This window comes from Tachysurus fulvidraco, chromosome 11, assembly GCF_022655615.1.
Source record: "Tachysurus fulvidraco isolate hzauxx_2018 chromosome 11, HZAU_PFXX_2.0, whole genome shotgun sequence".
NCBI classification, from domain to species: Eukaryota; Metazoa; Chordata; class Actinopteri; order Siluriformes; family Bagridae; genus Tachysurus; species Tachysurus fulvidraco.
This window is the reverse complement of record NC_062528.1, coordinates 15,480,245-15,495,272: the sequence shown is the minus strand read 5'-3', so window position 1 is coordinate 15,495,272 and position 15,028 is coordinate 15,480,245. Positions and strand designations below refer to the sequence as shown.

The following is a 15,028-nucleotide window of genomic DNA, read 5'->3' as shown; positions in this document are numbered from 1 at the left end:
ATTTTAGCTAGCAAACTTGTCCACTGGGTTACAAAATACAGCATTCTTGACTACTGATTAACCCAATATATATATATATATATATATATATATATATATATATATATATATATATATATATATATATATATAATATTGGGTAGCATGCTATCAAATGTGTCTACTAAAAAAAAAAAACAGCTTTTAAACATTCAATCATATATTTTATCACTACAGTTATATTATTGGATTCCATGGTAACTATAGCAACAGTACACTATATTTTGCAATTAAAAACAAGCCACTAGCAAACTAGCTACCCAAAAATAAAGGATTAAAAATAAAGGATAAAAAACTTAATTGAAGAGTTACATACAACCACAATACAGTATAAGAAAAACAAAACAAAACAAAAAACAAGCAGTTTTTTCTTTTTTCAGAAAAATCATCACCACTTCACATTTATTAACTTCACATCATAGCTGAGATGAGAGCTACTTACTGAGTTTTTGGAATTGTTTTAGTACGCTTAGAATTTACTTCCACGTAAACAACCAAGCCAATATTTCTTTAACATCTAAGAATATGGATGTGAACTTAAATAAATTTACTTCCATACATACATTAAAGTCTAGAACTTGTACACAGATTGTAAATTAACTAGTAATCTTCAATTTACCGTGTAACAGAAAATTTGTATGGCTGCCTCAGTTAAATCTGTTTTGGTGTAAAGGAAAGCTAAAGAGGTAACATTAGCTGAGCTAACTACCTACTGTATCTGCTAACATTAAAGCAGTTCCCCATACTGTATAAATAGCTTAGCTAATGGTGCTAAAGATGCCAGGTCTGTTTTATGGGTTGAAACTGCAAACATTACCGTTCCTGTGAGCTACTAATGGTGTATTGAATGAAAAGTGCTGACTCCTCAGTGCTATTCCCTTAATTATGCTTAATTTGAGGCTTATGTAACATGCGTCTTTTAAGTTTGATGTTAAAATGCAAAGGATCAAAGGTGAATGCATCCTGATGAAAGCCATTAAAGCCTGTAAATCTTGAAATTGTGACCCAGAAGAGAGAAAGATTACAGAAGAGGAGAAATCTTCTGTCATTTTCTACACAATGTTACTAGAAGCCTATAATAAACTCATCCAAACCGTTCCAGTCTGATTCTCTTCTCTTCAGTCTGAGAATAACTGTGAATCCTGTATTCAGTCAGATACTGTAGGCAAAAGACTAAGCTTCATTATTATTACTTTTCATTGCTCAGCAAAATTTTTGTACACAATAGTCACACGTTTTGCTCTACCCAGTAAAGTTTTAAAAATAAAAGTGTGTTTTATTGTGCTTTATCACATTTTATTATATATTCTATGACTTTTATCTCATTTACAGTACCGTTAAAGCTAGCTTTTAGTGATTTGTTTTCTTTGCATTCCCTATAATAATCTCTCCATATATATTAGAAGAAAAAACATAGAATATATTAATTATTTAGGACTTATTACATTACGTACGCATGAAATTATTTATGAGGGTTTTCCTAAGTGCCAGTTTAACTGATTCCAGGACAGCTTTAATCTCTCATTTTAAAAAGAATTACTTGCTTTGTTTTTTCTTGGATGAAACTTCCTCAATCTCTAATTCTTTCTTTATTTTATTATTTATATAGCACACATTATACAACAGACAAAGGTGCTTCAACCAACAGTCGTATAAAACACTTAATTTAAGAGTTACATACAACCACAATACAGTATAAGAAAAATAAAAAACAAGCAGACATTAAAACAAAAGAAAGCTACAGTAATCTATCACTAGCAAAAAAACAAAGGCCAAGCCATCTCAGACTGCCCCCAATGCTACCTCTAATAAATGGGTTTTTAACAAGGCCTTCAACACAACCAGCGGCTTTGCCGATCTGACGGAGGGCAGACGGTCATTCCATAGTATAGGACCAACACGCGAGAATGCTCTGTCACTTTTTTGTTTATAATTTGTTCTTGCAGTCACAAGGAGATTTCCATGATCTCAATGACCTAGACGGGGTGTATACCGACAATAAATCTGAAAGATATGGTGGTGCCAAATTATGTAGTGCTTTTAAAACCAGAACAATAATCTTGTAGTGTACTCTATACTGGACTGGCAGCCAATTCAAGGATCTCAATAAAGGTGTAACATGGTCCGTTTTCTTGGCTGACTTAATCATTCTGGCCGCAGCATTTTGTATATTTTGCAAGCGTGCCAGAGCTTTTTTATCAATCCCAACATACAGAGAATTTCAATAGTCCATTCTAGAGAGGAAACAACCACAGAGATAGCTTTCTCAGACTGTATTATTGGGTGAAAACTCACAAGTTTCATAACACAGTTCTGTCGAAGTGATTTCTCTACTGTGATTGGTTGAAAGGTGTTGATTAATTTTCTATAAGAGGAGCTGCTACAATAGTTCAAACTATAGGCTTATATTAATACACTAGCTCTAATACAATATCATCTCTGTAGTAACAGCTGAGACACAGGACCGATCATCCATGCTCCACTTAAACTAAGCCTAATTATAAACAAATTTAAAACGTGTTAATTAGCAAAAAAACAATAAAGTATAGACAATGAAACTGTGAAGCTTTCTGTGAGAAGACATTTATTTAACATTTATGTAAGGAGCCTCAATTATCAGAAAATGTATTCCACATGGGAAACATGACAAACATTAAGAAGTTTTTCTTAAGGGCTAGTGAATTAACACCCGCTTATACCATTCTGTAAAATTAAATGTAACTATAAATGGAGAGAAAAAAAAGAATAAATAAAGAACTATTGCAATTTTGATAGATTGTTGTACAAACAAATAAACAAACAAATAAAACTATTGCTATAATTATAATTCAGATAGACCAGTGAACATGCCATCAAGTTTATTACTATCCTCCATGTCTGAATAAGAAGAACATTTAGGGTTTACAAACGAAGCCAAAACCTGCTATTTCCCCATGACCATTTGTTCTGTTTCACATAAAGAACACCCGCTGAGAGATTTCAGTGAGAAACCACCAGCATGTCTGCCACAGCGCCACCCTACACAGCAGTGGTGCACTAAATGAGGCGCTTTGCTGCAGAGTGGCAAGAGACTGCATGCCACGTCACTCACACTGCCAATGGGCTGTGAAAGGCAAGCTGGAGAGGACAGGCCGAGTGCTAATAAGAAATGCCAACACAAACAGGCGGGCGGACCAGCCAATCCCTCGGCTGTCACCGCAATACTTCACACTGTCTCCACTTACAAGCCGAACCCTCTGGAAGTTGAGGAAGATTTTAAAGGTGTGATAAATTTCAAACTGCCAGCATACACACAATAAGGTAAAGGGCCTACCTACAGAGATTTGTGTTGCGGGATTATTTTAAGTAGTTTCAATTGGTAGCCTTCAGGCTTCATGTGCACTACAGTGATATCCTGTGTCCTAGGCAGGAGCTGTCAGTGAAATCGCTGAAAGCTTGCTTATGACTAAAAACACAATACTGAGAAGGACAAGGAGTTGGTTATCATGTTTCTTACACATACTTCAACTATGGAGCAGGATCAAGTATCTTTCAAATTTAATATTTTCCAAGCCATAAACTGAAAAGTGTGTTGAGATTTTCTTTTTTTTTCCAAGCAGCTATGCCAATTGAATATGAAATAAATAGTCGCTGTCGTCTTTTTTTTTATTTTTTTTTTTTTGGTTTTAAAAGATTTGCAAAAATTACCAAAAATTATGTGTTATTAGGAAGAACATTTCATGTCGTTGTTGTTGTCGTCCTTTGGCTGCTCCCTGTTCTGGGTCACCACAGCAGATCATCTACATATCTGAGTGTGGCATTTTTTCCTCACCGGTATCCCTTCCTGACGCAACCTTCCTATTTTATCCTTGCTTATGACCGCCACTGAGAGTTAACCCCTCAGTGGTTGGGATGGTTCCCTGCCCAGGAATCAAAACCTGCTGCTCAAGCACCAGCAAATAGAACAAACAATTTATTACTAATACTTATATTTTGCTTTCCATACAAAACATATCAAGCCTGATGATCACAAGGTACTCCTGATATCCTGAGTCGTACGGTGAAGTGTAAATAACCTTATTTTCTGCAGCTGTAGACCTCGAAATAATACTCAATATAATTTCCTAACATTATCTTTTCCCAAATTATTTAGGGGTCCAAGCACCAAAGTTGCTTGGACATAATTGTTTATTCCAGTATTCTTTTACTGTATTACATATCGTTTTATATACTGGCTCATCAAACTACTCAGAATCTGAATAATCATCAAAGCATGTTGAGAGTTGCAAAAAATTTTGCCTCCACAAGCCAATTAGCTCAAAATTTACTCAAACTGGTTGAGCAGCAGCTGGTTACGTCTACAGTATGATCATCCATGCAGAGCGAGGTCAAGTTCATGCAACTTTCTGTGAAATCCTAGGTCATTTTTCCTGATGATTATTCTCCATGTTAACAGTCATGAGTAAAAGGTGACTGGACCCCATAGACTGCTACTTAGGGAAAGATCTTCCTTTGAAATTTATGCAAATTTGTTCAAATTATAGCTTCTAGTCAGCTGTATATAGAAATAAAAAATAAAAAGCATTTTCTATCACATAACCTAGCCAGGTTATGAAGCAAACACTGAGGCAGGGATCTGGACAACCTCACCAAGGTCTCTGGTTAAAAATAACTGTAGATTTACATGTCAACCTCCAGCAGAATTATCAGCAATGTCTCCAGAGATATTAAACCTCCAACACAGCAAGATACATCCCATAGACTGTACTGGCCTAGGTTTCACACAGATACATACACACACACACACTGAAATTCATGCAGCATAGTGGCTGATTGTTGATATTATTTCAGTGTCCCAGAGGTACACCTTACTTGTCCAAAGCCCAGACTCCACATCCTGACCGGCTCAATTCTTTTGTACGCCCTCCAACCTGAGTGCATGGGGACTTCCAGTGGCGACAGAAGATTTATGAAGCCCCTGTCACCTAGGGTTAACCCCCGCCACCTTCTACCACGAGGATTCCTTCTAAAAACAATAACATCCAGACCTGCTGGCCTCTGGGACGCCCCACTGTGCCACTGACGTGATCTGTTTGTCCTAGTGATTGCTGCTGTCTGCAGTCACTAACGGATCGCTGTCACCGCCGTGTCAGCTAGGGAAAATCTCCACACACTCAAAAGTACAGAGTGTTATCTTTTGGAGCAAGATTTTAATCAAACATTTCCGGCATTTGTAAAAGAAATATGCCTAGAAATATATGGTTGAATAACAAGAAATAAGTCAAGTATTTGTACTTGTTGAAAAAACACAAACATTTTACTTGTTAGATAAAGAGTGTTTAACCACCATCTCTTAGCTGAACAGACAAATGTTAATGAACATTGGACATTGTGATGTAATCATTGTGGGTTAATAACAGAATGATGCTCTCTGATAGTAAACTTAACCTATCAGTACTTATCAGTAACAACCTGAAAAGAAAGCATGCTTTTTTAAATAACAAAAAAAGCTTAAGCTCATTTGTATAACAAATTGTATGACAAACGCAAATAAGGCATGTGATAAGAAACACCAGATAAAGAATTCTGTGTGAATAATATACATCATAACTCTTTTACATGACTCTTACATAACGCTTGTAAATACACTGTTATTATATGGTAAATTGCCCTGCTCATACTCTATACAGACAAACGTATGTGTCCCCTGAGTATTGAACATTCCATTCCAAAACCATGGGCATTAATATTGACTTGTTGCTGCTTTGCTGCTATTAAAGCGACAATTGTTCAGGAAGGCGTTGCACTAGTTTTGGACTGTGGCTATTGGGATTTGTGTCCCACATTCAAACACAAGAGCTTGGGCACTGATGTCAGAAAAGAAAAAATGACATAGGCTTAGAGTTTTAGTTCATCCTAATGGTGAATAGTGGGATTGAGGTCAGGGCTCTCTGCTGGACCCCAGAATTCTTCAAATGCAGACTATAAATCCTGTTTTTATGGCCCATGGTTTGTGCACAGCATGACAATGCCCCTGGACAATGGAAAGTGCATTTTTTTTTGTTGGTGTGGTTAAGCAAATCAAGGTGTGGTGACAAGACACATATACTAATACACAAACCATTAACTTTGGTTCAAAGATTTAAGATGCCAGATTAAGATAATGTAAACCTTGGTTGGTCCTACAAACCATCTACTGATTTTCAGTAAGCCTTGAAGAAGACATAAGAAAAGTGTCTATGTAGAACCTGAATAGAAGTATTTTCTCCTTTCTCCTCCACTTTTATTTTCCTCTGATTATCTACACTATTGAAATGAAAGAGACTACAATGGCTTTCCTTTTCATGGCTGCTTGTGGACAGGTCGTCATGCCGAGGTCTCCAGAGAACTTTCTGGAAATAGAAGCAGGCAAAAAGCAGAGCTGGTCCATGTCAGGGTGTATAAGAGAGAAAACAACCAGAAACAGCACGGCTACGATCAAGTCATACTTAACTCCATTTGAATTCTTCCTGACCAAATCCAGAATAAATGCCATACAGGTTAGGGGCCCTGAGACTTTCTGACAGCAAATTTAAATTGGTTCTTATTCTGAAATTAAACAAAAAACAAACCACCAAATCAAACCTCAAATGCAACAAAACATTGACAAGATTCCCGGCAGAGCTATAAACCATGTTTGTCCTGCATATTGCTCAAGACTAGCAGTGTGTGGTCAGACCAGAGAGTGTGTATGGGTCAGACAGTCACGCAGCTGCATTGTACGACTCAGATCTGCTCCAGAGGAAGACGACAAAGAAAGCACCAATAACTGGAACATTTGGAATATACACCGAGAGCAGTTGGAAAATCATGTAACAGATGGAAAATAAGGCAGATGACTTATTGACTTGTCATATATTCCAAAGCTACAAATAGAAAATGCAACAAACATACTGACATTTTGACTGATCATTGACTTTTATATTAATATTGTTTATACCGCAGTGCTGTGGAATTCCCGATTCTGATTAGTCAGATGGTGTTGATTAATTTTCTATAACAGCAGCATTAATGCTCTCATTTGAATATATTACTATAGAATATCTTTTCTGTAGTAACTACTTAAACAGGAGCCCGTATAAAAGATGCAGTACATTTAAATGTGTGTAACTGTTAAATTGTTAAAGATTTATTTATTAATTTATTTATTTTGGAGGTTTCTACAGTTTCAGTGATTTGTAAGAGTCAAAAGTAAAGCTGTAACGTTTCAGACTCTGGAAAGTCTTCAAAGGTTTTTTGCAGTTTCTCAGTAACATGAATTTGTTTTACTGATTTCTAAATGAAGCAAAACCACCTGTTTAAAGCTTCTATAACTTAAGTGATAACAAGAACTAACATTTCGCAAAATAAAATATAACTGTATTTGAATCACGTTGTGATTTCATTTATATAAGTTGTAAACTTTGGCAACTTCCTGGGGTATTAACCCACTTTGGTCTGGCTATATTACACAACCTCATCACTGATTACAAGATCCCTACATTAATTACAGTAGTTTCTATAAAAAAATAGAATAAAATGGATTCCTTATAATCTACACCTTATATACAGAGAGCTGAACCCACTCGACCCATTATGTAAAACAGTACACGGTTCGCACCTAAACAATATTCTATCAGTTTGAACTGATTTTCAGAAAGGATGTAGGACATACTGAGCTTGACTATAAACCTAGACTATTGCTCATATTACAGTAATGTCTTCTCAATACTGATGGCATCAGAAAAGAAAGGGTTTCACTTAAAAGCACTGCCTTACTTCTTTTCCATTTCCAAACAAATAAGGGCTACTTTTAAGTGTTTTACATGAAGGGGAAAAAATGAAATTCCCATTAAAATAAATAAAATAAGTCTTCATATTTCACAATGGCACTAATTGGGGTCTGGGTGGTTTTATGATAGTCATATTTTTGCCTTTTGTCTGTTGCTTTGCTCAAAATAAAGATTTATTGCCTGCATGTGCAAAATGAATAGGATTTTAGATAAATATTCCCATGCTCCACTGGAGGCTAAATTGAGTATGAAAACCAGTTTGAAGCCATTTGTGTCAAAGTCAGAAAATAGCAAAGCTACACTCACAGGATTCGATTTTAGCAAACTTGGCATACGCTTGTGTCTATTGAATTGGTGGCTTAAAATTACACCCCGACCATTCACAAAATAATGCTCCCTTTCCCTGAATCAATATTACACTAGTGCAATGTTTTTCTTAATAAGAAAGCATTGGGGTAATAAGTGGAGTTTATCATACACTTCATCATATACAGTAACCTCCCATCTGCATCTGCATTATTGTGAACATGTGGCTTTAATGCACTTACACTATAGTCAATAGTCTATAAATAATCCACTGCACTGATATTAAACAGATAAAAGGCCTTTACGTCTTTAGTAGAAGTTATGTCCAATCCTGTGATATTCAAGAATGATGATGGAACAGGAAAGCCAGACAAATAATTTCCTTCAACTTCAAAAATTGTACAAATTGGAGACAGGAGACCGCTGATATAAATGGCATATCCTAATTTACCATCATGCACTCTGGACAATGGAAAACATAACATGACAACCACAAGCACCTCATCACTCCACTCCATCTCAGTGACGTCTGGAGAGACATGATTTTAATAATGTACTGGTGTGCTATTCGAATTAAATGCGAACTAGACTAAATTGAGGTTACATAAACATGCACTTAACCCTCGCAAGAAAGACCAATGACCACTATTAGCTACAGCGGTAAGAAATGAGGCCGGTAAGCTTGCCTTTGACATAATGGTTATATTTATCTTTAACAGAAATGTTGTAATGGCCAGCAGTATTGGCTCAGGAATGCAGCTGCCTGCTTGTTTTGCAGGCGACTTAAAGGAGTGTTTTCCGCTTAAGCATACCGTTAAGACTAGATCACATATGCTTGAAGGAAATGTCCAAAAAACATTGTAGTGATAAAAATAGATCTATAGATGAGTTTTGAAGTGACGGATTTATAGACAATGGTTTGCATGGATTTGTAACGGCTAACACCTAATATCCTTACCATTCCTTAACGTTCCTGAAGTCATTTCCTGGACTTAGTTCCTCTAATTGTTCTCTAGTATGACATACTATAGCTACTTTTTTTTTATTATTATTTCACATAGGCTTTTTATTTTCTTGAGTATGAAATTTTGCCATTCATTCCAGTGAATAATTCTTTTAATAATTCTATAAACGTGAATCCTTGAACATACTACAAAGCATAAAGGACAGAAATTCTTCAAGTATATTTTGTACATGACATTGCATAACATTTGCAGATATATAATTTACATGTAATACTAATTTTAAGACTTTTAAAATTTCAATGTGTCTAAATAAAGCATAAGAAGCGACTGGTAGAACCTTTTATATGATATATGAGCCCCAACACAATAAGCTGCATATGAGTGCACTTTAATATGCACATTTTTTCATTTTCAAATGAGACAAATATAATCCTCTGGCTTTACTTTTTAATGTATGGCTTTTATTTGCATGACGTACCATGACTACATCGATGAAGCCAGTAGTATCCGAAGTCCACACCTAGGAACGCTAGCCACCAAGTCCAAGCTGAGTCCCAAGGTAACTCCAATATGTGGAAGTTGTTCCAAATATATATGTAACTGGAAACCTCCAAACTTCTCACAAAGAGCCTGAGATTAAGACAATTATACAATTGACACAAAGATTAGTTGGTAGGAAGTTTTCAACAAAAAATACAGACACCATGTTATCACTGCCATGCATTAAGCAAGCTCTTACACTTGTAATGTAAATGTAAATAAAATACTTCTTCTGATCTAACAATTAGAAGTTCAATTTATTTTTATTTCATTATCTAAAAATTGCCTTATTTGTGTTTTTTAATAAAGAAAAATCCAATTAAATGTTTGATGCTTAAAACAAAAACTACTATAAAAAGCAGGAAACAGCAGGAAACTAAATGGGATTATTAGGTGTTACTTTGCCTTTATAAATGAAATGCAGGAGACTTGATGCTTTTCTAAGCATCTTAGGGGATCTAATACAGTTCTTCTGGGAAGTTTAATTGTCTCACTTTAAACTGCATTTGTTGGTATAAAAGGCATAAAACCTCACAGTCTTTTTTGTCTGAAAAGTGTTTATTCCATAGAATAATAATTTTTTTTTTTTTTTTTTTACACAAATACATGTATTATACTGTATTGATTTGTGCTTTATTTTTGAACTTTATTTTTTTTTTTTAGATTTTTACTTTAACTCTTCTGAGTTTAATCCAAGTTTTATTTTCTTGTGCATATTTTTGTTTCTATATTTTCACTTCATTTTTTAAAATTGTATCCACTGAAATCAATTACATGACTTACACCATTAAATAGGCTTACTCAATATACAGTGCATGAATACATGAATGAAACATGATTTATAAATAAAGTTTTTTATTATTATTAAAGAATTTCATCATTAAATAGAAAAATCACTCACTGAGTAATACAGAGCATAAAATCAAAGCTAAAGCAGTGGGACTAACTCACTGGGGCATTTGTGACATCATGCCTGCTGACAGAGATGTGGTCCCATCATTAATTTTGATAGGAAGGTCCCCGGTCTTCAGCCAACCCAGCAAAACCTCCAACAAGATCATTCCAACAAAGAATGGAGTGGCCTAAACAACACAACCATCAGGAATTGTCATTTTAATGGTTTGCTATTCTAAAGAGATCTTCTCTCTAAGATATTCCAACATTAAGAGTAATAGGCTGAAGTTTTAGTTTAATAGGTTGAAGTAATGAGTTGAAGTTTTGAAGCTGCTTTGTGACAATGCCCATTGTTAAAAAAAATTATAATTGCTATACAAATAAAATTAAATTGATTAGTGACATTTTAAAAATAAAAAATGTGCCTTAAATCAAAATATTAGCACAAAAAAGATTTTTAATTTTTAAAATATTAGCACAAAAAAGATTTTTAATCTAAACAGGGTTATGGGGTAAATTAAAGCATAAGCAGACCCAATATTTATGCTCATATTTCATAATTGCAAGCAGTATTAACAAAAATGAACACCAATAAGTCATGCATCTGTGTGCTAACTCTTTATTTTTAGCTCATTATCTCCCAGTATAGTCTTTGTCCATTCCTGTCCACTGGCTAGTTTTCCTTTGTTGCACAACCGCTATTAATCTGGAAAGTGCTAACACATGTTTCCTCTGAGCACGACATCTTTTCATGCTACAGCTCATTCAATCTCACAATACTTCAACACATTAACAGACTTTACCATCTACATATATTTATGTGGTAGATGTTTCCTTGTCTAATTTATGTATATTAATCAAGAAACAATGAAAAGTACCTACCTGTTAAATAAGCTAAAATAGATACAGGTTTACACGGCTAATTTTCAACCAAAAGCTATCCGGAACAAGAAGCGCAGATAAGTAAAGAAAGCCAAACAAACTTGCAAGAGAGCACAATATAGACGGTATTGCTTTGGTGAAAGTTACCAAAGAACGTGTACAGCAAATAGAATTATTTATATTATTATTATACTATTACTATAACACTATTACTGTTATTTAATATTAATATTACTTAAACTGTAATGAGCATGAAATTTCAAATGAAATATATCTGCAACAATATAAATGATGGACCGGTTGGACATCATGCAAGAGAAAAATATAAAATAAATAAAATAAAATAATAAATAAATAAAAATAAAAATTTCTAATAATGTTTTACTTTTGGAGATACTCCATACTGTGAAAAGAAATGTCCAAGCAGTGCTTTTATGTCCCTCACTAATCCTAAGGTCTGAAAATGTCAGTATACTGTATACCTTTATATGCGCGCACACACACACACACACACACACACACACACACACACACACACACACACACACACACACACACACACACGCTTATAAATAAAGCCAATCCTTTTCACTACTCTAATACTCTAATAATACTCTTCTAATACTCACTCAATTATTAGTGTAAGCCAGTAGTCACTTTCCTTGTATGTGAGGATTGATGATAATGATGAGTAGTTTGTCAGAGCTTTTGTTCTTGTGTAACTGTTGACACACAACTAGTGATGCAATGCCTCAGTAATTTCAGAGTGAGTATTGAAATTGAGAATGACATTTAGATAGGGCTGATTTTTAGATATTTTCCAAGCCGTCAACACACCCCTGATGTTTTGATGTCAATGTTCTGAGCTGTTTCCCTAGAATAACAATGGATTTAGACTTTTGGAGCCCAGTGTCATTACAGAATCAGTGAGTACTCATTTCTAAAGAACAGTCCTGTATTTAAAACAACACTCTCTTTTCTTGTTTCTTATTCCTTTAGAAATGTAAATGAATTCAAATCCTTTATTGGGGCTCAACAGATAATATTTACTAAGCACACAGAATAGGAGGAATAGATAGATAATCGATATCTATACATATAAATAGAAACTGGATGTAGGGTGTGTTTGTTTTTGGAAAGCTTTGAAAAAGAGTCACATGGTATCTGGGTAGGACCAAAGGTCTCTTAGGCCACACCCACTTCAGGTTAAACTCCAGATAGAGATAAAGTGGCATTGAGTGAGTGAGTACTATATTCCCTAATGTTCACTAAAGCCTGCTGTGCATTATGGGATTTAAGTGCACTTGATATTCCACAGTGTACTTTTAAACGTAAATAATATGTCAGTAAATATAGTAATCTCCTTAAGTTTAATGAATTTAATGAATGTAGTTTCTTCACACACACACACACACACACACACACACACACACACACACACACATATCTATACTCTTATATACTCTTATTTTTATATATATATATATATATATATATATATATATATATATATATATATATATATATATATAAATATCTAAAGTTGTGAGTTTAATCAATTGAAACAGCAATTATGGTTTTTCATTTCTTTAAGCAGCTGTCAGCATGAATAGTACGTTCCACATCTTTCTTTATAATGCTGTACAGTTAGATGTGCTGAGAACGAACTGGCTCAACTCAGAAAGACGTGTCAGGTCCCCCTTCGAGGTGTGGAATGTGAGACATATGCGCTTACACACGCAGACACACACACACACACACACACACACACACACACACACACACACACACACACACACACACACACACACACACAAACACACACAGTAAGGTACAGCAGATACAGCCTATATTGTTCTTACTGTTTTCTTATGTTGAACATGTGTGCCCATGTTTAAGTCTCTTTAAGGGGACCAATTGCCCCTATAATAAAAAGAATATGTGAGCTTTTTAAATAATGTAAAACCCAAACGAACATTTCTTTAATAAAAAAAACCTGAAAGTGCCTTTTTTGTTTACTGAGTTATGATTAGGTTCATGTATATGTGAATAGAAATACCCCCACAAAGATAGAATTGCAAACGTGGCTTTCTGTGTGTATAAAAACACTCCAGGGCAGGATTTACCACTCGGGACCCACAACACTACACACAGCCCCACATCTGGCTGGGGACTGTAAGACAGCACGGCATAACCTGCAAACAGAGATCTGTCTGAGTCAATATGGAGTTCAATATAAACAGGATTTTTCACTTATTAATTCTATATTATATTGCATTATAAGAGCCAAAGTTTTATATTGACCTGAAAAAATGTCAGTGTAAAAAAGTAAGCAGTTTTGATTTAACTGTTTGGGATACATTTCTACAATTCATAGTTTTTTCATCCTTAAAAAAAACTTTATCCCATCGATCATTTATATTGGGTGGTGTTGAGTTTCTTTTATACAGCACTGTAAGATATTCAGGGCTTGTGAAAATTGTTGAGGGAACCTTAATGGTTTTATAGAAAGCTTTGTCTGTGGATGCCGATCTTGTCAGGAAAATTACATATGCAAAGCAGATGTTGGGGTTTTAAACCTTTCTCTCTTCTTTTGGATCAGTTCTTTTTCAGCATCTTTTCATTTGAGATCCGATCACATTTCCCATCAAAATTTGTTTTATAATAGCCGGATGTTTTATATTATTACATTTATCCTGACTTTCAAATGTGGGTAAAATGATATACAACAATGAGTTTTTGACTTTCTGTCTTATAAAAGCCAGCACACACACAAGTGAACATACACTACAGATGCTTGCAGACTGGTATTAAAATAAAGTATTTGAACAAAAGTGAGTAAAGTTATTCACTGCATGTTTGTGGCAACATTACAACAATTCAGATCCCTGCTGTGTGGTTAATTGTTCGTTCCCAAGTGTTTATATAGGCCTATTGAAAGATTAACCTTTCTAGCTTAAATTATGAACATGTGTTGACTTGGTTACAGCCAAACCCAAAACACACCCACAATTAAAATGTGAGTGGGGCTTTAAATGTGAGAAACTACACAAATTTACATTTGGTGTGGCATCTAGTGCAAAATAAACAGCTTGAGACAAGAGAAGTCTTAGTGTCTGAAAACAAATGAATTAGATTGTAATTTAGGCTAAAAATAGTGATAGTACGCAAGGAAACTGTGGCAGACCTCAGATAGTTTTGGACTGGAGGGAGAATCCTCTGCTTATATTCTGACACTCAGAGACGATTTTGTTTCAAACCCCATACTCACATTTCCCAGATGTGGTGTCACGATTTATGACCGGTACACGCAGCCAGCAATTACAACTAACATATAGATTAATTTCAAGCATTTTCTACTGTCAAAGATACGACTGACTCTGCTGTTAGGTTTTACTTTAATTGTATGCTGCTCCAAAACTGAAAGGAAAAGTAGAAGATGGAAGATCTTACATTTTCCTGTTATTAGTCCTCAACAATTACTCATGCTGATGTAGTCTCTTGTAATTGCAGGTAGAGTAAAAATAATGATGAAAATACACAAGTAAGATCTGCTATGTGAGCAGAACCTAATAATCAGTCACACAATATTAATTTTAATACACTTGTAAT

At 34.8% G+C, this 15,028-nt stretch overlaps 1 protein-coding gene across 2 annotated transcripts in view; it reads right to left on the bottom strand.

The window, feature by feature from the left end:
- Positions 1-15,028, bottom strand: part of agmo (alkylglycerol monooxygenase) — a 42,337-nt gene that overhangs the window by 24,039 nt on the left and 3,270 nt on the right. Inside the window, exons 1-3 of one of the 2 annotated variants that reach the window (XM_047820870.1) lie at positions 12,046-12,135; positions 10,592-10,722; positions 9,579-9,730 (exon numbers count right to left, since the gene is read on the bottom strand). In XM_047820870.1, the coding sequence (XP_047676826.1) occupies positions 9,579-9,730; positions 10,592-10,701 (262 nt within the window). In that variant the 5' untranslated portion in view covers positions 10,702-10,722; positions 12,046-12,135. Of the gene's footprint in view, positions 1-9,578; positions 9,731-10,591; positions 10,723-12,045; positions 12,136-15,028 lie in introns of those variants that run through there. The other variant, XM_047820869.1, reaches the window with a different exon arrangement.